Here is a 27172-nt window from a genome sequence, read left to right as displayed (position 1 = left end):
CTGAACATAGTATGTGCGTACCGGTTAGGATTCAGGCTGTGCGACATCTTCTGTATCATACATAGCAGATTTCCATAGCTTGAAACGTTCTTTAGACCCCAAGTCTCTTAGAAACCCACGTTTTCCGGACCCGCTAGCTGTTAACTTGGCAATTAGAAATTGTTGGCTTCTTCCCTGGTTACGCCCTGGCACTGATATGTCTCCCGCTTATACAAAATTTTGCCTGACTTTTCCATGGTATGAATTTCGCCGTTTATTTTAGTACAGGTCACAATGAAATGGACTTGTTACTCTAGGCCAGGGTAAGGAATACAAATTCTACTGGAAATTCAAATTTTCAAATCAGTTCAACCTTAGCTGGATATTTACTAACTTTTTATTTTAAAACGTGGCGGTTGTGCTTTCGCGAATCTCACTTTTTTGAATTAGTGGCGAGGCCTTTCTATAAAATACCCATTGACTGCACGTATGGTTTTGATGCCGGATGTTACATTGTTCTTGTCGCATTTGTCTATTTCATTTCTACACGCCGAAAATTTCCCAACATTGTTTGTTTATCCCATTTACGTCACTGGTATGTTTTTAACCAGCGCTTCTGAGTCATCGATTTTAATAAACGAAAACAGAAAGTGCGGTTTCACAAATACGCGACAAATAAAAATGATGGACAGAAAATTGGTTAGCTTATTGGGTATAAATTTGTAGATTAGATATCGGGTTCGAACCCCGTGCGAACCGCCTCACTCTGGGTGTAAAAAATTGGAGAGGGAATGCTGACAAGAAAGATTTCAGTATTTTCAAAAATATCGTCTTCTTAGACATGAACGAATATCAGTGGCCGCTTGTATAAGGCATTGTACAGAGCGGAAGGCGTGAATAGGCGTTGCATGAAAAAATATTGATACTCCCGTAGTATGCGAAACAAGACGGCTGACACCGGAACGTAGTATGTGTATCAGATTAGGGTTAGGCCATAATTTCAGGTACACATACTATGGGAGTCACTTGGCTTGTCCCCGAACTCCTAATAGAACTAAAAAAAGGGAAATTGGAATAAAATTATGGTCTAACCTTAACCTGGTACACGTACTACGTTCTCGTATCCGCCATCTTGGTTCGCATGATACAGGACTACCAAGTTATTTGATTTCCATTATTTTTCGGCAATCGGCATAGATGTTTGGGTATAAGTGTTCAAATCTATGATTTATAGGTTTTATATAATTCTTGTTCAGAGCCTTGTTCTGAGAGAAGCCCGTTCTCGCGACTTTTTGCCTTTTCTAAAATCTCGGATGTCAGTGATTTCTAATCTGTACGTCCCAAGATATCGTCGAATGCGTCACGATTAGTAAAATTATCGAATCCATAAATTAACGTTAAGAGGGGAGTACGATGGCATATATCAGATTTAGCCAATATTGATGGTTTGTATGCAAATAAACAAGCGCTTGTATTAAATACGCGCACGTTATATAACTTTTCGACGTAATAAATTGTAATGAAGGCAAATATTCGGATCTTTTGTACCAAGCACCCGCTATTATTGCAAAATGTGTGAGATTTGAGAAAAGCATCCCCGCCACGTTCATAACAAAATAACAAATTAGTGATTATCCAGTTCGGGTACGATTAGGAATGATTTGATGGGGGATCTGTACAAATGATACCCAACCTCCAACCCAGTGTGTCACAAACACGATAGCCCATTCCGACCCGAAACATTTGGATGTTTCCAGAAACATGCTTCCGCATATCAGTGGTGTCTTGTCTTTCATTCCAATGAATTCTAGCTCAAGCCCATTATTGAGTGATGAGTGGGAATTTCAACAATTTCTCTTTTTTGTATCGCAATAAGTTGGACAGGAAATGAATGTATCTCACTGAAGAACGGGTTCGTTGAATATCCCAGGTTCGCACGCTAGGCTGAGCCGTAAATTGCCCACCTCTGTTTTTGAGAGTCACCGGTTGATATCACTTTTTATCAGTAATGCATTTACCTTTATTGATAGCTCGCTAGATTGCTCCAGGAAAATTACATGAAATCAGTATAAATACTGTTAAAACCGTGATTCAATAGGGATAGTAAAAGGTTCATGTCGAATCTACTCCTTTTTAGAACTCGGATTCGCAATCGCGTTCATACTGAGTTCATACTCAATTCTGATTTCGCAAACTTTATGATTACTCCCTCTATTGCTATATTTCGCTGAATTCTATCGCCGGTCTCGTCCCATCTCTAGTATTTTATTACAAATTTCGGACCTTCTGAAGTATGCACACCAAGATGGCGCACAACCTGAACTCAGGTTGTGTACCAGGTTAGGGTTCAGGTTATGCGACATCTTGGTGCGCATACTTCAGGAGTACCCGAATTTCTGTATTTTAGAATGACTAATTTTGGCAGCGAAAGTTACTTTTATTTTCGAAGCCAAATACTCGGTATTCTACAGTTTTAGTCGAATACTAATACAATATATTACAGTGTTAGTATTGAGAAGTTCCGAATTGGAATTATAGAGTTGGAGAAATTTGAATTCGTGAATTTCCTTTCGCTCAGTTCTATGAACTTTGCTCCCCAAAAAAGAATTTTGTTGGTTTTGGTGAGAAAACACAAAGACTTCTTCGTAATCGGTGCAGTTTTATTATTTATTTTATTATCATCAGTGCAAAACATATTTATACACGCAATATAAATTCTTCAGAAGCCAGAGTGCAAATGCGTAACACTCTTGAAAGGTTGGAAAATTAAAAAAAGTTTATATGCATAGTTGGGGAGAAAAAACAGTTTGAAAACAATGGGCAAAGGAAGGAATATATATCGAAAAAGATTGAGAAACGCCTGCTGTTTTCCTGACAGTCTTTCCTCGAATTGTGTCCAGTCCTGAGTCAGCCTCTTGGCATTTTGTTTAAAGATTACCATCTCGAGATTACCACCTCGCCTAGTTGGTAAATCGTTTGACTCGAATACACCAGACCCATGCTCACCACCTCACGCAGGGTGTAATAAAGTAGACTAGCAATCCGGTTCCGGTCCTTCCAAAGAATAGTAGATACTCAGTGGCCGCCTATGGGAGTTGATCATGAAAGATATCCTAAGTAAGCAGTGTCGAAACAGATCTTTTTAGAAATAGCAACTTCTTACGTATTAGTGTGAGATTTTACAGGGCCTTGTGCTGAGTGAAACGCGCGATAAAGTGTCGCATTGAAAATAATCTTAATAAGTGTTATCGACTCATAAATTAAATAAATACTTGTAGTGGAAGATTAATACAGTGTGTATGTTCCTCCCATTTTAGTGAAGTGCAATTATTGTCATGTATAGTTGCTGGCGGGAGGTGTCAACATAAAATAAAAAATCAACGTCATATATTCTAAATACCAAAAATATTTGACATCATCAAACAAAGGGCTAGGTCACAATACTCATTTAAATCGTGGCTCATTTTCACTGATCAGCTGTAAACTGGTGGACGCAATTTTCACACAGTAAAGAATTGATTCTCATACAATCCTCATTTCGCATGTCTTTGCTAATAATTTTCATGAATATTCACATGACGTCATACATTTGTGACGTCATTCCTTTTGCAACAATAACACAGTCAATATAACAATAATTGTAAGAGCGACAGCAGTTCCAACAACAGCTCCTATTATAACGTACTTCCGCTTTATTCCTGATTCCCGGACAGGTTGAGAGCCTCTCTTCAATGTTCCTGAAATCAGAAATTGAGTTCAAATATTTTCCATATCATTCTAAGATAGGTGACCACAAAATTTTTTGTCAGTGGGCCATATAATCAACCTCAGACATTTATCTGATCCACACAAAAAATCTGTTTTTTCATGTACGAATTAATATAATAAAGGCACCGGACAAAACGGCGGAAGGTTTAACGCAGCGACAAGAGCAAAATACATTATGTACTCTACCCACGTGAGTAATTTAAAGCTGTCAGATTAGGATTTTATGCTTGAAAGAGAAAAAAAGAGTGTTGACACGGGACACACACTGAATGGCTTAGGTGTCCGGGTTTTGGCCTGCGGGCTGCCTGTTTCACACCGTTCTACTTCGGTTTCCAACTCATGTTCGAAATTTTTTTGACTTCAACTACTGATCCCGTCTCCGATTGAGAAGAAATTACGACTCCAGCCGGTGATTGGCGTATTTGCTGGTATTGGAGCCGAATTAATACTATTTATATTTCAAACCCAGAGTCGAAAATTGTCAATCCGGAGTTGGAGTCGATTATTCCATGAGATCGTATCCGGAGTACGGCACCTCACACAAATTGCTCATATACCTGCTAAACTGACAGCCGTATAAACCTCGCTATTCTCCTCGTCGGATATCAAGTCTATCGCTGAATCTCTCAGAGCTGTTGCTTGTTTTATAACGTCATCGCCGGTTGAATGACGTCGTTTCACGATGACGTCAGCTGATGTTCTGTTGGAATATTAAACAAAATTGTAATATCAGTATTAATTATTAGTGGCATTGGTGACCTTTATTGTCTTTCGACATTATTCTCTAGTCTAGTTCACAAAACAGCGCTATGCGCAAAAAACGCGACGCGGAAAATTGCGATACTTCCAAAATTATAGTTGCTCCTTCTAAAAACAAAAAAAGCCGGAAAAGACGAAGTCCAATAAATAGAATACTACTACGTACCATAGTCTATGCTAAGGTTTCTGCCTTAAAAAACAGTAGCATCTCACGTATCGTATCGGTGTCTGTCTATACAAAGACATTGTCCATGCCAAGGTCCCTTTATATTAAAAAACAGTGGCACCCTTACGTATCAGTGCTTGTCTATAGCTGTCTATCATTCAAGAGTGGAAAAACACAGTATAAAAAATAAACGTGTGCTCTATGGCCTAGCTGGTAAAGCGTCAGACTCTACTGTGTTGCCATGGTAGAGTAAGATGTTGAGTTCAAATATCACGCTCCACACCTCACTCAGGGTGCACATGACCTCATTCGCAGCGAGAATGAACGTCGTATAAAAAAAGTCAAAATTCGTTGAATTTCAAATGCTGTATCAAAAACTCACTTTCTTGTGGCTCTCAGTGATTTGCTCTTGTTCATCGCTGCGACCCGAGAAGCTGAAATTGAGAAAATTAGAAGAGTGAGATATAGAATCCTGGATATATAGGTTTATATATACGGGGCTCAGTCTTGTCTTTTGCTCCGAACTAGGCTCTACACACGCAGCAATGATATCTAACGCTTGATGTGGAGATACTTATTAATAACCCTAACCCGATTTATTACACCACGGAAGAAGGGGTGGCATGTCATTTCAATCCGATATGTGTAATCCGAGACGCCTCAACCGCTAGGTCATCGCGTCGCTCTTAAAACGCCACGTTTAATAATAAAAAAAATTTACAAAGGCAAAACAATAAATGCAAAACAGTCAAAGAAAGAAACAAATAGCGATTAATGTACTTCCAATTAATGTTGTCAGCAATCGTGAATGGTGCCCAGTGAAGGTTTCCGTGGCTCGTGCCCCCAAAGAATCCCCCCCCCCCCTTTTAGGGGGCAGAGTGTGAAAAAACGTGAAGTGCAAGGCGTGAAAAATCATCGAGTAGAATATTGCAAACACTTACCAGATTTTTGTCTTTGTGTAGCGGATTCTTTCTTTAGTGGCGTCATTTTTATAGTGACGCCATCTCTGGAGTCTGACTGCTGGTTGATTACAAGGTTATGTTCAGTCAACTCGGAATCACTTTCCGATTCTGACGTAGACCATCGCGACGACGTAAACAGATTACGTAACGAGTCGCTTTTTGAAGGCTCAACAGTGACATCCGGTTTCGAATATTGCTGTTGAAAAAAATCAAACCTATTTTATATAATTTTGTCGCATAACTGAACCTTATTTGATGTTTAAGCCACTTCTCTGTCCTGTGTGTTTGTCCATTTTGTGCCATAGGATATAATTCACATATTTATCCCGGGGGAGAGGAAAGTTGATAAGACGGCTTAATCATATAGCGAACCACGGCCTCTCGTCTGGTCACCAGTCCATGTCGAGTATGGGATTAGTTAACTAAATATTTTGTTTTCAGATGCATGAACTTGATGGTGGAAGAGCCCGTAACCGACCAGCGGTTACGTGAACCACCCTACGGCGGCGAGGAGTCCAGCAATCCTCTCGCACATAATTATCCCCGCATGAAATTCAAACCTGCAAACCCAGGCATGGTAATCAGAGGTGCGGTGGCGAGAGTATTCCTAACGCTTAGCACGATGCGCCACACCTTTGTGGAGATCAAAGTAAGTTATCTAATCTCTAACTTTAGAAAAGATCGCAAGATCATTTATTTAGAGCAGATAATGATCACTTCTTAGTTAAACATTAGAGTTAATTATCTCTTGTTCATATCCCATACCCAACGCCTCATTTAGAGTGTAATGAATTAGTTAGGTGATGCCGAACCTGGAATATTTTGTGGCGCTCCAGAAGTATGTGCACCAATATGGAGGGAACTAATTTCGTTTGCCTATATAATATCTAGTTGCATAAAGGGACTGAAACTTATGGGCACGGGTATATTCACCTGGCTAACAAGGACAGTCCCCGAACTCGTAGTAGAGCTAAAATAAGGAAAATCGAAATAAAATTATAGCCTAACCCTAACTTGGTACATATACTACGGGAGTACCTGCTTCCTACAATGTCGTTTTTCCGTACATATCGTTACGTATCTTTGCTTACTTTTACAATCCCTTGTTCGAAGCGAAAGGCGTGAATAAGCGTCGTATAAACTAAAAAACCGAGTTCAAAAGTCAAAGGTCATGTACTTACGTCATGGAGGTCAAATGATATGGTTCGCTTCCTTCCTTCTTCTTCATCTTTTAGGCGAGTCAAAGAAGACTTCAACGAAGATCTGGAATTTAATTTTATGCGTTAGTTTTAAACTCTCCGGAGTTGAATTTAATATTCCAATTTTTGGAGGAATTTCAGACTCTTTACACGATAATATGGTTAAATTTTGAAGCTCCCGAAGTAAAAACTGGCGCAAAGACTGTTTGCTTGACTAAGCATTTCTAACAGTAAATTAGATTGGTTCTCAAACTTTCTAGGCCGCACACCTTTTTTACAATTTGTCAAGTCTCGCGCCGCAACTTAAAAATAACTAGCCAACATTAAGCTACAAATAATAGAGGTGAGAGTATGTTTTATTCAAAAACACGTTAAAAATACCTGGATGGAAAGTAATTAATTAATGAAATAAATGAAAAGTTTTAAAAACATGGCGGGTAAGATTAAATGTTTTTATTTTTAATTGCACTACACCCCGTCTAAAAATTTCCTACGCCCATTAGGAGGCGCGCCCCAGCGTTCGAATACCACCAAATTAAAGCTCTCACATAAGTTTTATTTTATCATGATTTGGTTTTCTCAGAATCGGAATTAAAATTTCCCTTAATTTCAATCGTAATTTTTGGCAATCCAAGGGGGAGCCAAAGTTTTCTTCTATGCGGTGGTATTTTGAATTCTCTATGCAGTGGTTGTCGAGTGGGGTTCCGCCAGTACAGTCAAGGGGTTACGCAAGTTTCAATTTGAATCCGAGATTCTATATTATTAAATGTGAATTGTTCAAATAAAAAGGCTATCAGGTTTGCCACTATTATTAAACTTGCTACATTTGACAAACATTGTATTTTGCCATAATTGCCACGGAGCGGTTTGTGGACACTAATAGCGTGAATGAATGCGCGATGAATACAATGAATTAATTAAAGTAAGTTGATTGTGATTTATTTGTCTGCAAAACTTTATTTTTCGTTTTTTTGTGTTTTTTAATATTTATTGGTCGCAGGATGGTTCACGCAACCGCTCGCTCGTTGGTTACGGCTTCCCCTACAATCAAGTCCATGCGTCTGGAACGAATAACTGGCTAACTAACCCCATGCCCGACATAGAATGGTAACCGGACGAGAGGCCATGGTTCGCCATATGATTAAGCCGTCTTATAGGCGGCTCCCCCACGGGTTAAATGTGTGAGCCCTATCCTAATGAGGCGCATAAAATAACTGATGGATGGATACCTGTTTAGGTTTTTTAAAAATAGTTCGGGAATCACTGACTATAATATCACCTTCCTGTTTCGCTTCGTTTGGTTTGGCTTATTTCGTCACAATCGAGTAATTTGACTGGAACGTTGTTGACACATATTTCCGGTGTTTGTGACGTTGTTACCTGCGTGAGAAAGATTATGCGATTTTAAATGATAATGATGCGACATGCATTTCAAAAATGTATTTAAAATTTTCGGATGAAAGATATATTGCTCCAGAGTCGGATACCCGTTCACAAGCTCCGACTTCATAGCCAGGGTTTAAAAAATTGCATGTTCTGCGTGCGACTTTCAGACATTTTTCGAAATTAAATATTTGAATATAGCCCCGGAGTCCGACTCCGGTTCACAAATTTTTCATAACTCCAACACCGGAGGATGAAATAATGACGATTACTGCTATTCTCATCCGCAGTCCGAATCCGGTAAACAATCTTCGTCTCACACTCCGGAGTACAAAAATTGACGTCAATTACTCTTAGTCATTATTTGAAACTGAATCGTAAAATCATGGACGACAAAAAACATATCTCTAGAGTTGAAAAAATTTCCGTCCAAACCGGAATGGCTAGTTTAGGAAAACAAATGATTTACGGATCCGGATTGAAAAGCTTCGACTCCAACATTTAGGTTAGCAAACCTAGCGAGCAGGCAAAAATCTTTGAATAGTTACCATGGTTTTTGATGACGTTTTAATTTCTCTGACGTCAATAAAATCAGGTTCAGAATCTTCTGTGAGGTCATTAGTTTCGCCACCATTAAACATTTTATATATATTTATTCATTAAGGTAATGTTACTATAATGGTGGTTTTATACATAGTTAAAAGATAATAAAACGTGTAAAGACCAGTTGCTTTTCAGTTACAAAATCTCAATTCTCAGCTAAAATTCTTATTTCGATTCAATCGACAGGCTTCGCCATAGGTAACCGGGGAGAAATTTCTCCCCAGCGAGGTTTTTGCCGTTATAAAAGAGGAAGTTTGCTTTGTATTCGATGTAGTATTACTAGTATTCTTTAGTTTTTATATTATTATCATAATACTAATCTTGCAATCAGAATAAAAGAATCGACCCCGACTCCAATTCAGCCAAATTTTGTCGACAATAGGTTTGGCGTTTGCATACCTTCTTACATTATTTTATTCTCGTAAATTCCGAAACCGACTCTCACTTACTAAAACTCGTAACCTTGACTTCTTCGGTTTGGTTCAAATTGCGAATCCGACGATAATTCTAAGAGAATATAACTTTGGCTTAACCTCTAGGCCAGTTTTGTCAAACTGGGCCCATGTCCATCCTATCCCAACTAAGCCATCGTTTGAGGACCACGATCACTAAGTACCATTCGCCATAAGTACATTAATTAGGTTAATTGACCACGGGTTGTTAATTCCTTGACCGTAATGCATTCATTTTTAATACTCCCGTAGTATGTGAACCAAGATGGCGGACACCGGAACGTAGTATGTGTACAAGGTTAGGGTTAGGCCATAATTCCAGGTACAAAGACTACGGAAGTCACTTGGCTAGCCCCGAACTCGTAATAGAACTAAAATAAGGAAAATTGAAATAAAATTATGGCTTAACCCTAACCTGGTACACATACTAGATTCCGGGATTCTCCATCTTGGTTCACATACTACGGGAGTACCCATTTTTTCGATTTCAAGTGTTTACTTCTTATTATTAAACATAGCGACTAAAATAACCGATCAGACATCAAAAAAATCTGGCGTAAAAGTATCAGGGTTTCAGTTGACAATCAACCTAACGCAACCTGACAATCAGCCTAACAAAGCCTTGTACAGAAGCTACCATAATTCCATAATCTTTTCACATCGGCTTTGCTTACTCAATTTATTACATCATAAGTGAGGTGGTTGGCATGGGATTTGGACTCGAACCTACGACGACAACTCAGTTAAGTCGAACGAACGCTTCAATCACCAGGCAAACACACCTAACTTATAAACCTGACATGGGCTAATTACTGAATCTGGCCTGTTGGGTAATTCAATCCGACCCACCTGATGCGCCACGACCAAACTGAAACTAAATTTTGATGGAGGCTTATCGTTTACTACTTTTTGCTTTTGTAACATTGTAAATATTGTTCATAAAATGTAACTTTTACGTCACACTCACATGGCACGCCAGTCTAGGTGGAACAATTCTTGGCCCCTGCTCCAAAAACCTTGTCCACCCCTGTTCTAAAGCCTAACATCTGCAAGCTGCGAGGCCACTACGTAACCACCACCGGGCCCTACTCTGCAGTACTAGGCCATAAGCCACTTCCTACCTTCCAGCCCTTTAAAATAGCTTTTCGACGCTTCAACTGTCTGCGCGAAAGTTATGAGTAATAACTGCTATGCTTGCTCATGATTTCGGAAATTACGTCATTTTATTGAATTCCCAGACGATTATTCACGGCCTCATAGCGCCACCTTGCGGAAGCACAGTCTGCAATGCCGCAACAGGTCTGTAAAGTTGAATCGGACTCGACATTATGAATCGGAATTTATGAATTTAAAGATGATAAAACAAAACTTTCTATTAAAACTTAAAAAACATTAATTTTATTGAGCAGTCCATTTAAAGAGGCATGTGCGCCCCAAAATGACTCGAATAAGTGCACGTCGCTTTACTATTCCCAAATGCTATACGATTTCTCCATTTAATTTCAGTATCTCTCGAAATTTTCGTTGTCGTCTGTGACTATTCTTTTTTCTCTCCGAGTACATGTAACTCACCACCATAACTACGTTTTGTTCTAGTAACTCCTTGCAATTCAATGGTCGCCCCCTGACTTTACTCAGAGATGAGTCTTTTCTACTTCTGAGTGAGTGCGCGTGATACAACGCCAATATTCAATATAATTTCAGTGCCTCTTGGCATTTCAAAGTTATAAAGCGTAACTCATATTCGACATAAACATAACTTTTGTGCAAAAGGTCCTGGATCACTCGAACTAATGGGTACAATCATACACGAACAGAAATTAATGGGTTCTGATTTGGGTTCACTCGGTATATATAGGTTGTAAACCTAATATATAGGAATAAATAGGTTTTTTACACAAATCGTGAATATAAATTCGTAGAAACAAGATGGCGGGTTTCCTAGCTCAAATGACCTTTGCCCCCATCCTAACCAATCATAGATCCCGAATGTTTTTTTTTTCCTTTTATTTACAAATTATTACTGGTGGTTGAAAAACAATTAAAACATAACTGTTAATTCAATTAAATTTTTAGGTAACTTGAAATTCGCGGCAAATTGAATTTTGACATATCAGGACTTTTTAATTGTTGGAGTTTGGAGTCAAAATTTTGTTCTTTCCGGAGTTGGAATTTCAAACTCCACAAAGCAGTCAAAATATAGTTTTAAAATTTGAAATGAAATTGCTAAAATTATAATTTGGAGATCATAATTGTGAAATTGAGGTCTAAATTTTGGTCTCTCCAGGGTTTGAATTTTGAATTTTTAAAAGTGGACTACGAATTTTCCATCAACCAGGGATTGAGAGTGAAACTATCGCAAGGAGGATTGGACAAGTTTTAATAGGTAGTATAGTGACTTGGTTGATAATATGCCGTGTCCAGATGTTGAAGGTTTCTTAGGCAGAAAAATTTAAAAATCAAAACCCGACCAGAAGGAAGGAAAAGGACAAAACTTTGGGGGTTTTTATGCAAATTTCTAGCACGCAAATTGAAGGGTAGGGAACCAAATAAATTTAATATTGCAACATTCTTCGAAAACGTGGAACGAGAGATCGGATAAAGTTTTAAAAATTGAAGTCGGTGTCAACGGGAATCGAACCCATCTTCCTGGTTTCATCAACAAAGTACTCGGGTCCTATCTCGGCTGGTTCGTAGGTGAAGATCATCAACTTATTGGATGCGACCACTGGGACAACGATCTCGTTGAAGCCATCGTGGTTCAGATCTTCGATTGATATGGCGCCAACAGCTCCTCTTGACTTGTAGATCTAGAGATATGGGAAATGATTAGCACTGTGGTTAAAATTTCTGAACGCCAAGTTTTTTTTACTTCTGTGTAATTGAAGAGTCTCGCAACACAAATGCATTTACATTCGTTTCAGTGCGCATCAATACTCTCGAAGTAAAGAAAACTTGTTTCTGAAAGAAATTGCTAGCGAACGCTGACACTATTGGAACTATATACAGTTATAGTCGGATAAAACGGACAAAGAGTTATACTCACGGTGTGCTTGGTGTATTTCCAATCATTAGTCTTTGGCGAGTCAGGCACAAGAACATAGACTTGTCCGTCGTCGTCACCCGACACCATGATGAACGGTTTCTTCTTTCTAAATGAGGAAAGGAACAGGTATTACGGCCTAACACAGTAAAATTCCGGTGAAATTTTTTTTTAATCCATTTACAAATTAATACTGACGGTTTAAAAACTATCAAAACATAACTGATACTTCAATTAAATTAGTAATTCATTTTCCGCCATATTAAAATACACTTTATGAATGAACAATACAAAAAACAGAAAAATTTTCATCAAGGTAAAGGGAGGCGCAATAAACAATGAGGAAAATACTAGTTATTAGTGTTCAACCGATTCCAGTCTCACCCAGTTGTTCGCTGATTTTTGGACACAAAGACAAAGTGCTCCTAAATGTCATACAAAATTGTTCCCGTGGATTAAAAATCGCAAAACTTCGGGTCAAATACCAGGCATTCAGAATAAATTTTGTCTTCCCCTTTTACCCGTCTAATTTAATGAAAGAATGGAAAGCTTCGATCTTGAAATTGTTATATTTATTAGATTTTTGAGTCATACTATTTGAAAATCACAAATTGCCTCATTTTTAATATTATTTTTGTTTCACTACACCCGGAATAAAATAAATGTTCTTTTTTTTTATTACCAGGATTCCATGTCTACTAACAGGATAAAAAGCGGTGGACATAAAACTTGTATAATAGTCAATTCCAAGTCATACTGTTTGGAAAAATATATTATTTTTTCCATTTTACAACATTCAAGATAAAATTATTGTTGAACTTTACTCTCCCAAACTTTTAAGTCTGATAACAGGCTGAAAAGCATTAGAATTGAAATTCCTCAACAATTTTCAAACAAAATTTATCTCATTTTTTTGTTATACTACCCCCGAAATAAAACAATATACCCCATTTACCCGTCCAGGCTTCCATGTCTAATAATAATATAAAAAGCTTTGCGATCGAAGTTTCGATTTTTAAGATGTACTGTTTGATAAAGCACAATTCCCCGCTTTTGCTTTATCTACACGCGGAATAAAAGCAATGTTCTCCTTTACCTGTCCAGGCTTCCATGTCTAATAACAGGATGGAAAGCGTTAATTTTTCCTCCAGATCCAAGGTCGGGAAGATCAGATGCAAGTCCGCCATCTATGAGGATGTGCTTCCTCCACTCGTCCCGTATGAAGTCACACGGAATCTCGTAGGCGATCACAGACCCTTGTTTCGAGCCGTGGCTGAAATAGGAAAGATTTGGATTAATAGGTATCTAGCAGGGGTGTGCAATCTTTAATACCGGAGGGCCAAATAGAAATAACTACTAATGAAACCGCGGGCCGCAACATTATTCAACATAGGTAATCTAGTAGTTGCACGCACGTAACCATAACCTGGTACACATACTACGTTCCGGTGTCCACCATCTGGATTCGCATACTTCAGATGCACCTCAGACTCAGGTATACTCAGGCCGCGCATCATTCGAAATTGGCACAATTCCGCGGGACGCAAAAATTTTCTTTGAGGGCCGTATTTGGGCCGCAGGTAGCACACCCCTGAACTAGAACTTCAGTTAGTAGTTTATTTAACACATGCCAAAACACATTGTACATACATTGTACATAAGTAGGAGAAATACAAAATGCATTTCAGTGTGAGGGAGACTCGATAAACCAGTGATAGGTATCGAGCAGCAGGGGTTCTCAAACTTCAGTGTCCGTGGTCCCCTTTCAAAGACTCTCAACTTTGAATAATTTTATTTCGTAACGTTCTGCTGTGTTTTAGTACAGAGTAATCAACTAATACTCTAGTATCAATCACTTCAAATCAAATCTATGCTTCTGAAAAACAAATACCTAACTAACCCAATACCCGACATTGACTGATAATCGGGCGAGAGACCGTGGTTCGCCATATTATTAAGCCGCCCTAACGGCATTCCTCTATTCCGGGATACATATGTAAATTCTATCCTAAATCACACTTGCATATTTTGTCTTTTGGAATAGTCTGACTTTGGTCAAATAAATGTACTGCTTTGAGCAAACACTTGTTATGAAAATATCATATTTCCCAAAATGACAGCGGTTACCTCCACGTGGATACAAGAATGTCATCTCTTCCATCTGCGTTAATATCAGCGAGTTGCAAATCAAAGAACCATCCATGGTTGTCAATGACCCTTTCCTTAACTTGTTCCGGGTCAGTCCAATCTTCTTCCGGGTCTAAAAGTAGAGGGTAAAGTTCATAGGATTATCATTTTTAATGAACTTTTTTTGAGATAATTTTCTCATAGTAAAGTGGCGCGTAATCTCTCAGGAGTAAAAAAAGCTCATTTCTAAGACAAATCGAGGCCGACCACCAAAACGCCAAGAACTATTGAAACTATATAGATTTATGGTCGGAAGAAACTGTGGGCTACCACCAAGAGGTAATATGTAAAATTACGACAAAGCAGTGTGCACCAGTGAATACTGTTTAACTCGAGCAATTCAGATATGTTCGGGATAACAGGTATGACGTACAAGCAAGGTTCCCTCTAATGTGCGCTATTGCGCAATACCACCAGGCCATTTGCGCAGTAAAATCTCATTCTCGCGCAACATCACGTTTTCGAAGCATGGCTCGTCAAATTTTTAGCGCCAATCTAGAATGCCCGTTTCGTGTTTCACATGTAGTTTAATTGCTACTGTTCATTGTGATGTCACACAGGTGTCTGTTGCGTTCACATACAGCACCTTGTTATCTCTGGAATCATCTGTAACGCGCTATTATTAGTCGATCATACAATGCCATCGCTGTCCGATGTCGTATTTCAAGGAGCTATTAGAGTTAAATTTGTACTTTGTTCGCATTCTTATAACTTATTCTACTGTTGTAATATTTCACAAATTTTGTAAATTATTTAGAACTCTGTTCAGCCTTAGAATATCCATGCTCATTGAAACAAACATTTGCTCAGTGTAACTTTTCCTTAGAGGGAACACTGGTACGAGTTTCCAGTTCAATCTCTCACATAACATTGTCGAAAACAACAACAATTTAGCAACAAACTCCATTTTGTATTCAATAGGACTCGTACATACCGTCGGTCCAGACAACGTACAGCTTGTTATCCCAGTACCCAGCTCCGATCAGAACTTGTCTGCTTTCGCCACTAGGTAGCGGTATACGGAGAACTTCAAAAGCGACATCTGGTCCGTGAGTAATGGGGTGAGAGCGCCAACTAGAGGAAACAAAATATGGATATTAATTTATTGACAAATGTTATAATAAGGAACATAGTGGAAACCTTTTGCAGAGCGGTGATCCATGTATTAAATCACTTACACTTATTAAGTCACTTACTCTTCTCTTGCCTAAGATACGATACAACTACAGCAATATTCGAGAGTAAAATATCAAAATGACGTCATAACATTGATTGCGTCACATACTTCCTTCTTACTGAAGATACGATACAGCGATAGGCAGTACTCAAAATAACATAGCAATAATCAAAGTCATAGTATTAATTACGTCACTTACTTTCCTCGTACTGAAGACACGAGATAACGATAGCCCGGATGTTCAAACCAAACCAGCTCAGATATTTTGATTGATCCGGGCATACCACGTGATCTTGACGTCACAATATCAGGCCAGCCGTCTTGGTTCATATCCACCCACTTCACCCCGGAGTAATACCAATTCTTCCCGTTTGTTCCCGATGATATGTGAATTGGATTATGGGTAATTTCTGTTCCGGTTGGCAGCTCCGTCACGGTCCTATGAATATAAATATATAGGATCGTGCTAGTCCTATTATAAATAGATTGAATATACGTTATCCAGTGAAACCCGACACATAACATTTTCTCACCCGTTCAATGGCAGGAAAACTAGTCTGCCTTCCTCTTCTTGGGGAAGATAGAACACCGTACTCGCCCACCAGATGTCCTCAGTGCTTCCGGGCATTATACTCCCTGAAATATTAAAAAAGACTCATCTCAGAACGAAGTTACAGGTAATCACTGTAATGCCAAGAGTTGCCGGAGTCATATGAAATCTCGAAGACACGTTGCGTTTTATCGTTTTATTAATCAATTGACACGATATTTGAAGCAGTTTATGTCAATAAGGCCAGGACAAATCTATAACAGGGGTGGGCAATTGCTTCACTGAGTGGTCCAGTTACCTATAATAGACTTGATTACTGGGCTGAAGGCTCAAAACTCAATGTCAAAAACTAGGAATAAAAAGCAGTTCATTTACAACAGCTAGGCTAACGTTCATATGATAGTAAGAAGCACAATGTAACAAAAGAGGTCTGTAGGCCGGATGAAACACTTAGGTGGGCCAGATCAGGCCCGCAGGCCGTAATTTGCCCCCCATGAAGAAAAAGGTTGTGAATTCGACAAAAATATATTGCTGGGGAAACGAATATGTCAGTTATTATTTTGAATATATTTAATATTCACCTTCTACTTTTCCAACGGAGTTAGGCCATCCAATGTTTTTACCCACTGTGCTTATCTTGGCAGGTTTTTCATGACGTAACCACGGCGTGACGTCACGTATACGTAACAGAGAGACTTCATTCGTGGTCAAGTTGTGCATGTTGACTGCAAGTTCCACCTCGTTACGGGGTCCCTCGACCATCTGAAAAGAAAGCCATTCGTTTAGAAGGAAGTAAGTACAATGAGTGATAAAGTAATTTTAAACTTGTGTCTCACGAGTCACGAGTCTTCTTACTAACACAAATGTATTTCTGCAAGGTTTACATTCTTCAGATTCATGAAATTTAAGGATGCTTTAGTAAGTTTGTTTATTTGTAATTATTCAAGAGTCTTGCTACACACTAACACAAATACATTTCTGTAACGTTCCGTCTAAGCGCGTTCTGACTTTTTCGGGCAACCATATTTAAATGTGAAAATCATACTAAACGTTACAAAAGAGCAACCCTCGAACCACTCGGAATACAAGCGCGTAGCCAGCACAAATGTTTTTTTTTGGAGGGATTTCGATTTTTATTCAAGGACGTACTACGACGCTTACTCGTGACTTCTGCTCCGTACAAGACTAAAATGAGAACTGACACTGATATCTAACAATATTTAAAGAATCATTTAACAGACTTACTTTGCTGTTGAAGGTATACATGGCATATAAGCGCGCATTTTTCTCTATCTCGGTTGGTTCATTTTGTGAAAGGATTATTGATAGCAAGCCATGATAAGTTAGTTTACAGGAAATCGTTCAAGAATAGAGTAAAATCGTGTTGGAAAGGCGTGTGAATTTATGTCTCACTGCAAATGCTGCTAAATTGCATTTAAACAATAAAGTATGTTGAAAATTGGGGGGGGGGGGGGGCATGGCCCCAGGCACCCCCTGGCTACGCCAATGTTGTACTAGTTATCTTTATTCTACAGCATTTCAGCCACTGGGAAAAAAATATGGATAGGTACCGATGGTCAAATTTTTTGCCATCATTTTTATTAGATTAGTGGTTATCGGTCTTTATTCTCTCGTTTACCATTAGACGAAATTTGAGGAGTGAAATTTATCTCACCCAAATTTTGTACGAAACAGGAAAATAGTAGGTTAGATTTGGTAGGCCTCTCTCAGTGGGAGAATACTAAATCTAAGGTGCAAACAGGCAGGTCTTTTTGTATTATGACGTGACGTCACTGTATTATGAAGTTTTTAATTTTTTTGAATTCCTACTTCTGCAGATTTTCTGTTTTCCATAAATAGGAATAAGGCACCTCTCGAAATGTGAGTGAAAACCGCCCACCGCGCTGATCACAAATATGACGTCACTTCTTATTGTGACGTATCTTTTCATTACGACGTTAAATTTTCCTATAATTACGTTATACTTTGTTTTTTTAGTCATGATTTTCGTAATTCTTTCAACACTCTCTTCTTAAAACTTTTTTCCCACCTGGACAAATGTAGGACTCCCTTCAAGATGAAGTTCAGCAACGAGGCGTGGTCTGAGATTCTGGTCTCGCATTCTCTCCCAGGATTGCATCCAATTTTTCTGCATTCTGTTCAGGAATTTGCTGAATGACGGAAAATACATGAAATTAGAATAGTTTAAAAAGACTTGCGCCCAGATTTATACGCATTCTAGAATAGGATAATTAATAAATTCCAAGTTCAAATCTCATCAATTCAACCAGAGTGTAAAACCGGAATGATTTCACCTATGAAGTAGTTTAGTAGATTTTTACAAGAAGCATTTTCAGATTAGAACTTTGTCTTAAGAGACAGCCATATCTAAAGAATTCAAATTTTAAAAATACCTGAAATAACAGGAACCAGGAACCACAAGGAACGCGGAACACAGGAAACAGATGAATATAACTGAATTCCTCATTTTTGAATCTCTTTGCCAAATATTGAAGTTGATCAAATATGGTTTATTATCTAACAATCTAAAGTCAAAAAGCATACAAGTTTGTTTAATTATTTTTCCTCCATCGAGTAGAATTGCGGGCCACAACCCGCCCGCTAAGCCATTTAGTATGGCCCTTATCAACACTCAGATTGTTCCCCATCAAGCATAAAATCTTAATTCGACAGTTCGTGTTCAAAAAGGCACACGTGGGGAAAATAAATAAATAATAAATTATAACTTAATTGGTTGTGTACACCGAAAAACCAATTTATTTTCGTGGTTCAGCTAGATGGCTGAAGTTGATAATTTGACCCGCCAACATAAAATGTCGCACAACCCTGCCCTCTTATGGTAAGCAACATATTGATGAATAAATGAAATGGTGTCTTATGCATCAGTGGCTACTTCTTCATAACCTCGTTCAGAGCGAATATCCTAATCATTATCTTCGCCTCTGTTTTAGTCCTAAATCCCTCGACTAAGCAAAATGCTTTTCATAGTTCGCTCATAAACACTTCTACTCTATTTCTACTGTCTAATCACAATTTGCTGGGCATAATTGCATTGTTGCGTCACAGATGAACTTTGGACTTAAAACATGCTATGCCGCGTGCTAACACGGCGGACGCCACCGAGAATATAAGTGATAAGAAGAGGCCGCAAACGAAACGATGTTTTAGAAAAGGAGTTAATATAAGATGTGATATTATTAATGCAGTTATAAAAAGTGTTAAGTTAATTGGCATTTGCAAGTTACCAGACTGTGTACCGCTGTTACTTGGAAACTTTTATTATTATCGGTGTAGTAAAGAATTACAGTAAGATATTTTATTTTTTGAATGGGGAGCATATACTAGACCTGGGATGGACAAAGTATGCATTTTGTGCGCTCTTGAAAAAAAAAACGGGTTTACTATATTTCAATCCGTTTCTATTTAAGTTTTTTTTTTATCTCATTCAATAGAATTGTAGGAGACAACAACAACAACTTGTATGCATTTTGCGCGCTCCTGAAAAAAAATACAGGTTTCCTTTATTTCAATTCGTTTCTATTTAGGTTTTTTTTCATCTCATTCTATAGAATTGTAGGAGACAACAAACTATATATGATATTGATGAATTTCATTTTCAACTTAAACAAGTTTAGTACTTTATGAATTCCTGTGCCATATCTGAATACTTTGCTACAACTTTAAAATGGCAGATACCAGACCAGACCTGCGGGCTGCATGCGCCAACCAAAACATTTTGTGCGCTTCCCTTGCTCTTAAAAAAATATTTCGTCTCGTACATTTGATAAATTCTTGAAACTTATTAAAAATATCGAAACCAAGAATTATTAACATTATTTCGATTTTTTTTTTCTGGTAACCTAATCTAGTTATATGAGCCTTACTATTTTGTCATTGCCACACCGCCATAACTTTCCAAGGTGTTTTTCATTGAATAAGTTGTTTAAATAGAAAATGGCCGGAGGTGACCCAATTCGGCACTATCGCCCCACCACTAATTTTTGATAAGTGAGGAGATTCTGTTTAGGTTAGGTCAGAATAAGTTGCGCAATGCCCTAACCTAACGCATACCAAAATCTGACTAACTATATTGGGTAACCCCCCTCCTCTTCCAAAAAACTGTTAGGTAAACCCGGAACTTCGATATACTATGAGATGACCTTTGATCCCAAACGATATGTAATACCGTTATAGTAATTATAAAAATCAAATCGTAAACGCACTATTTGCTTTGCTACTCAACCAAACACCTCGTAAACATATGACAGGCTGAAATAAATGTTTGCGCAAAACGATCAGGACAAATATCGCGTGACACTAAATTTATATTAAACAAACAAACAAAACTGATTTGAACTTCAATAAACTTTCCAACTCAACCTGATGTAACCTGAGAAAAAATGTTTGAATTTTTATTACGACGTTTCAATTGCAGGAAACAATAGTAACAATTGGCCCAATAGTTGCGGTATTGTTACGTAACTATCGACCTTATTCGGTGGCGGGAAATTGGTCTTGTGTGAAAAAACAAGTTATTGACTGGTTTTTGATCAGAATTTTTGAGGAAAAATCTTTTATCAGCTAGGATAACAAAAACAAATTAAATATTCGGATAGATTCGAAATTCGTTATATTAGATATTAAAAATTCGGTACTCCTGAAGTATGCGCACTAAGATGTCGCACAACCTGAACCCTAACCTGGTACACAGCCTGAGTTCAGGTTGTGCGCCATCTTGGTGCGCATATTTCAGGAGGTCCAAAAAGTCTTTAATGCTGGAATGATGTAAAATATAAAAAAAAAACATTTTGTGTAATTCGAGTCTCATTATATGTGATATATTATGTACATGAGCGGTCCCCAGAAGGGGGCCTGTGGCCCACCAAGAAATCCACGGAGCGGTCGGAAGGGGGTAATAATGCTAGACGCATAAACAATTTTAATTTTCTCTTTCACAAGAAAACTCCCCATTCTTCATAGTTTCATTGCTTGATAAGATTATTTCACATGGTGTTGAGCATGAATTGTTTGAACATAATGGAATTGGGAATTTACCAAACAAAATAACACTCTGAATACCACTAGAACAGAGGTCGGCAAACTACCGCCCGCAAATGGTTTAATGGCGCAGGAAATATTCAAATGGTCAGTCTTCGCGCGCTGCTTCGAATTTAACTTAAATCTATGTGAAAAAGTGCGATTCATTGGTCATTCCCTCGGTTTTTAACTTTCCAAAAATATGTGCGGCCCGCCAATGACTTACAACCTTTAATTTTGACCCGCAAACGACAAAAGTTTGCGACCCATGCATTAGAATGATAAACAGGGGGCCATGCGCGCCCAAACCATCCGGGAGTGGTCCACGAGCCATAAAAGGTTGGGAACCACTGATGTGTATATTACGTATGAGTAATGTGTTAGGGCGATTTCCAGTTCTGGTTCTCCACAGCTTTCACTATCTTAGTAAAACTGTATGTTTATTTTTGTCCCATGCTTCTTGTAGGATATATCTGGTAAAAAGAAAAACTTCATTTATTCAGAAAGTCACCGGACTTTTTCAAAGGAAATATTGCGGTGTTACGGTCAACTGTATCGAAGTACACGGATTAGGATAAAATAACACCGTAATGTATAAATAAGACTAATTAGACACGAAACGTACATATGGACCATTTTGTTAATATGTTTCACCTTGTTGTTGTTTCCTGCGATGGATCATAATTCACTTCAATGCATTATCAACTACACCAGGGGTGTGCAACAGGCGAGCCGCAGTTCATACCCGGCCCGACAAGCCATTTAGAGACCCCTTGTTAACACTTAGATTCAACCCACCCATCACATAGGTGAATATACATAATTATTTTTGCTCTCATCGCTGGGTTAAATATTTCACCGTTTTGACCAGTGCCATTATTAATGTAAGGCTGAGCAATAGCCGCTTTCTCTCGCCTTTCCCGCATGTAAAATTATTTTATGTGACCCTGCTAGATGTCTGAAGTTGGTTATATGGCCCATCGACAAAAATGTCGCACATCCTTGATTTATATCATCACTAAAATTATTTTTACAAATGCATTTATTAACTTAATTATGTTGTTTCAGGAATTATCTTATCTCGATTTGCAATATAAAAGATGATGGGAACACTTCATATCACAAGACCGCTTGTTTGCACAATAAATATTTTAAAATCAATTGAAACCTTACAATGTATATTGCAAATAGTGTTTACCATATGCATCACATGCTAACTATGAAAAAGGTGCGTCAAATTAAACTGTATTTTCGCAGTAAATCATGAATTACATACGGTTATATAAAAGCTCAGCGAAATTGCAAAAAGAGTTAATTTTTCCGGGTGTTTTTATTATTGTGCAAGTTATGCAAGGTAAAATGACTGGGCGGTTTTTTAAACCGATGTTGAAAGAATTATTTTTCATGTTTTGTCGATTGGAATACCGCGTGACTAAATACTTATCCTTCTTTTATGCCATTGCGCTGTTGGATCCGTATAATGCAAAGATTCTGTATCGGGAATAAAGATGACTATCCTAAGTGATTCAAGAGTCTTGTTGTGCACTAACACACATATATCTCCTGACTACGTATCTTATTTCTATGCTTTTGTATTGGTGGATCCGTACGCGTATTTTCAAACGATACATGAATATATTTGTGCTGGTGTGGGGCCAGATTCTTGAAACAGTAAGAATTTTTTTCAGTCAAAAGCTTTTTTTTTACTCAATGCAGAGATGTAGATAGTTTGGCTAAATTGTTGTAGTTAAAACATTTATTAAGTGCGGTTAAAGATGAGAAAATTCTCAAAAATATTCAATAGAAGGAAAGGATTTACATATTTATCCCGGGGTGAGGAAAGGCTATAAGACGGCCTAACCATATGGCGAACCGTGGGCTCTCGTCCGGTTTCGGTTCCATGCCGAATGGGGATTTAGTTAGTCAGGTATTTGTTTTCAAACAATCTTTCGACGGCAATGAGTCCGTTAGCACATGATTATCCCATCGGAATTTAAACCAGGGTGTAATAAATAAAGTAGCCAGGGCGAACCAGAAAGATTCCGATTTCTCTAATAGCAGCTCTTTATACAGCAGCGGGTGATTGTGCAGAGACTTCTTCTGAGCGAAAAACAAACGGCGCTCCCGTAATATGTTCACCAAAATGGCGCACAATCTGAACCCTCAACCCGGTACACATACTATGTTCAGGTTGTGCGCCATATTGGTACACATACTACGGGACACCAAACAAACTACTCATGCAGACTTTTTTATGGAGCATAAATTTTTATGGCTTTATTCTAGAAAACATTAGAATTATAGAATAACAGAAAGATTCTGCTCCTTTCTAATATATGGCAGCGGGTGCTTATGTACAGCCTTATTCAGAGCGAAAGCACCTTATAGTAGCCTTATTTTGCCTATTCCAAAGCAATTTCATTTTCTTTTTTATTAAGAGTTCTTATTGTGCTTGTAGTTCTCATTCATCATAAAATAAAATTTATTCAAACATACAATTGTTATAACTAAAAAACGTGATCGAGATTTTTTGGACACTCCGTATACTGGCTCCTTTCCTAGCAATAAACGCTTATACAAAGCCTTGTTTCGAGCGAAAGTTGTAAAAACGCTACCTTAGAAATGTTTTTTTTATTAAAACTGCTAAATGCCGGTATCTCCGTATCTATACCCAAAAGAAAATAAATTTTTAATAAAATAACCCATAAAACGTGACTCGATTTGTATTTATTGGCAATCGCTTTTGCTGACGACACTATATACACAATAAAATGTCAGTGACGTCATTATCGTTCTGATGACGTCACGTTTCCGAAAAGTTAAAAACGTTTTGAATTTTCGATAAATGGTAATGAATAATATTCCTAACCCGGTAAATCGATTGAAATATTTGCCCATAAAAATATGATGATTATTCGGAAACAATAAATCGATTATTTCCCAACAAAGACTGAAAAAGGACGTCTGTGATGCGACAGTGATTTTATCACAACAAACAAAATTCCATTCAGCCATTTGTTCTGTGTTGACATTGTAGTAATTGTGAGGTCACTATGCCATTAGTTATAATTTCCCGCGCAAGATGATTTAAAATATCTCTTTCCGTTTGCGTAAATTAACATTGTTTATCATGTATGACGATATAAGTAACGTATATTACGAAATAATGGTAAAAGTTTGTTACGTATTTACCGTTCCGAAAATGTATTATTGTTATTGCTATATATAGTGTTTCATTACTAATACGGAATGAATCGATTTGCTAAATCATTGTTGTTGTTGACAAAAATCGTTTTTCTCCGGTAACTAATAGAGCATGGGTGAAGCCATTTCGTATGGGTGTTTTCAACACTCAATTTTTCCCATCAAGCATGATATCCTGATCGGACAGTTTATATTTAAAAAGGAATGCTCACAGGGGCAAAAATACATAAACGCGCTGCGTTAAATCTTTTGCTAATTTGCTCGGTGCATTTATAACTGTCAGGCGATAGCCATTCTATTGTGAGATTTTTTTAATTCCTTGTGAAAATGAAAAAAATTAATTTTGCGTACTCCTGTAATAGAGCAATCAGTTTCAAATTTTCAGTAATTAAAGATTGAAGTCGTCGCTAGAGGGATTTTTCATTTATTTTATTTTTTCAATTTTAGTCGAGTGCTATCTGCTTTCGACGGCGATCGACTAAAATCTTCAAAGTAGCTCGCTATCGACAGATCGGTAATAAGTTCATACCCAAAAACGAGTGGGTTTTGAATGTGAATATAACTACACATCCTATACAAAAATTTCCCCGCTGCAAATAAGCTCGGGTCTGTGGGCGCATTCTTAATGAAACCGCCTCAAAATTTTTTTTTTGTTCCATATAGTAAATGTTCCATCATTTATTTAAATTTATTCAAATAATACAATTCAGACATAAAGCAAGATGTTGAAAATTGAATTTATCAGATTATTCTTGGAGTGAGACAAAAACTTTCGCATACTGCAGGAGGTATTGTAGCTGTAGAATCGTTTGTCAGCGAGACACACGATAATCCGCACGTTCATTTCTAAACCTTGGCAGCGGCTAAACTTGCATTTGTTACGTAATAATATTTCTATCGGACTTGCCCAGACTCAAATAGTGTATGTGTATATCGTATTTTGCGCATACAGTACTGTATTCTTCTTGTTTTAGAACACGCAACAGGCGCTGCATGAGACTGGTTCAAGGCAATTTTTTGGGGTATGTTAGTGAATTCACTCAACATCAGACGCGATCAATTACTCGAGACGTAGCGATCGACCGGTCGACGTGTTGGCCACTCCTATTATATTTCAACTAAAATTTTGTTGTATACACAAATATATTATAGGAGAAGTTGATTTATGGATGGTTTTGTTGACAAAAATTGATTTTCTGTTACTAAATAGGCCGATTGATGTCAAATTTTCAGCAAATAAAGATGAAAGAAGCCGCTAAAGGGATATTACTTTTATTTTATTAACTTCTGGTCGGTTCCTACGAGTCTACGACATCCAAAATGTTGCTATTTTTCGTATATTCCCGCCATGCCAGTGCACTTTTTTTGGTACTCCTTTATTATGCGAGCCAAGATGGCCGACACCGGAACGTAGTATGTGTACCAGGCTAGTGCCATAATTTTATTCCGATTATTCTTGTTTTAGTTCTATTTCGAGTTCGGGGACTAGCCAAGTGACTCCTGTAGTATTTGTACCTGGAATTAGGGCCTAACCCTAACCTGCTACACATACTACGTTCCGGTGTCTGCCATCTTGGTTCATATAATCCGGGAGTACCGTATTTTATCAACAAACTCCGCGTTCAAGCTGAAACGATTCTCTCCGCCTCCTTTCTTCAAAAACATGGTGGTTACATCGTGTTATCTGCTGCGCGTATAAAGCATAGTAACAGAGAAACGATGGATATATCATGTTAAATTACACAGCACTTCGAACCTTAACGAGGCTAAGATTCGAACATTTCACAGTGATATATAATGATCCCTTTTTAAAAAAAAAACTGATCCAAAAAAAAGGCTGCACGTCATTTTATCAGAAACTAATTTATTGCTATCTGATAAATTGCCAATTCAACTCAAAAAATGTTTAATTCAAGAATAAAGTACGTGCATATGTACATTGCTCTATTTTTTGTTCTTATTTCTTTTTCTGTTTTATTCAGGCCGAGATATATTTCTATAGTGCTATTGGGAGCATTTTTATTTTTAATACATGGGAACACTTTTTATGACACCTTACATACGTGTCAATATATTCGAGCAATGCCCTTTTTTTTGCTTTCAATTCTTATTCTGTTTCATTCGGACCGACATAATATCCCACAGCGCTATTCGCATGTTTTCGCAAGATTTTTTTATAGTTTTGGTAGGTTTTTGATGGTTTTGGAAGTTTTTCACGGTTTTTAGTGGTTTTTCATTTGTTAAATAGAAACACTTTTTATGAAATCTGAACTACGTACTCTTTTTTGCTTTTATTTCCTAGTCCTATTCTCTTTTATTCACGTCGAGATATTGTCATTCAGATACGCTATAGATACGAGTATACAAACGGGATTTATGAGTTAATCGATATTTATTTTTATTTATATAAGACAATACCGTGTATAAATATCGACCCTTATTAACGCAATTGCTTTCGTGCTTCTGTGCGTCTTTCGACGGCAGATTACGTTTACTAGATTATCCTAATTGTATAAGTAACCTGTATACAGGTAGACGCTTTATAAGGGGGTTATGTTAGCGTAATTTTTACGCCATCGAAAGTTGATAATTTTACGAGGATGTTACTTTGAGATTTTAGTACGTTTAGCTGGTTTTTGTTAAATTTTGACGATTGAAATGAACAATTATGTGTCGTAACGC

At 37.7% G+C, this 27172-nt stretch overlaps 2 protein-coding genes across 2 annotated transcripts; both read right to left on the bottom strand.

The window, feature by feature from the left end:
• Nucleotides 1–2627: 2627 nt before the first annotated feature.
• On the bottom strand, nucleotides 2628–8902 carry LOC120335778 (uncharacterized). The gene is made up of 7 exons (XM_039403399.2): nucleotides 8765–8902; nucleotides 8113–8213; nucleotides 6816–6897; nucleotides 5614–5830; nucleotides 5055–5106; nucleotides 4305–4447; nucleotides 2628–3716 (listed from the first exon to the last, which is right to left on the bottom strand). The coding sequence occupies exons 1-7, from the start codon at nucleotides 8855–8857 to the stop codon at nucleotides 3577–3579; spliced, it is 828 nt and encodes a 275-aa protein (XP_039259333.2). The 5' UTR covers nucleotides 8858–8902; the 3' UTR covers nucleotides 2628–3576.
• Nucleotides 8903–11774: 2872 nt separating this feature from the next.
• LOC120335754 (uncharacterized) lies at nucleotides 11775–18778 on the bottom strand. The gene is made up of 10 exons (XM_039403373.2): nucleotides 18643–18778; nucleotides 18279–18399; nucleotides 16810–16990; nucleotides 16212–16314; nucleotides 15878–16117; nucleotides 15436–15575; nucleotides 14442–14574; nucleotides 13411–13587; nucleotides 12318–12423; nucleotides 11775–12081 (listed from the first exon to the last, which is right to left on the bottom strand). Exons 1-10 carry the CDS (start codon nucleotides 18714–18716, stop codon nucleotides 11878–11880), a joined length of 1479 nt encoding a protein of 492 aa, XP_039259307.2. The 5' UTR covers nucleotides 18717–18778; the 3' UTR covers nucleotides 11775–11877.
• Nucleotides 18779–27172: the final 8394 nt, after the last annotated feature.

Source organism: Styela clava, chromosome 2, assembly GCF_964204865.1.
Source record: "Styela clava chromosome 2, kaStyClav1.hap1.2, whole genome shotgun sequence".
Lineage (NCBI taxonomy): Eukaryota > Metazoa > Chordata > Ascidiacea > Stolidobranchia > Styelidae > Styela > Styela clava.
The sequence above is the reverse complement of the archived record's forward strand: the minus strand, read 5'-3'. Positions and strand labels throughout refer to the sequence as shown.

What these genes read in the sequence shown, in the direction of transcription:
- LOC120335778 (XM_039403399.2), bottom strand. Translation starts at nt 8,857, where the DNA reads ATGTTTAATGGTGGCGAAACTAATGACCTCACAGAAGATTCTGAACCT. An exon ending in TACACAAAGACAAAAATCTG is followed by an intron (nt 5,107 to 5,613) that starts GTAAGTGTTTGC and finishes TCTCAATTTCAG; the next exon opens with CTTCTCGGGTCGCAGCGATG. An exon ending in TCACTGAGAGCCACAAGAAA is followed by an intron (nt 4,448 to 5,054) that starts GTGAGTTTTTGA and finishes ATATTCCAACAG; the next exon opens with AACATCAGCTGACGTCATCG.
- LOC120335754 (XM_039403373.2), bottom strand. Translation starts at nt 18,716, where the DNA reads ATGAGGAATTCAGTTATATTCATCTGTTTCCTGTGTTCCGCGTTCCTT. An exon ending in CTCCGTTGGAAAAGTAGAAG is followed by an intron (nt 16,315 to 16,809) that starts GTGAATATTAAA and finishes TTAATATTTCAG; the next exon opens with GGAGTATAATGCCCGGAAGC. An exon ending in AGACATGGAAGCCTGGACAG is followed by an intron (nt 12,424 to 13,410) that starts GTAAAGGAGAAC and finishes TTCCTCATTTAG; the next exon opens with AAAGAAGAAACCGTTCATCA.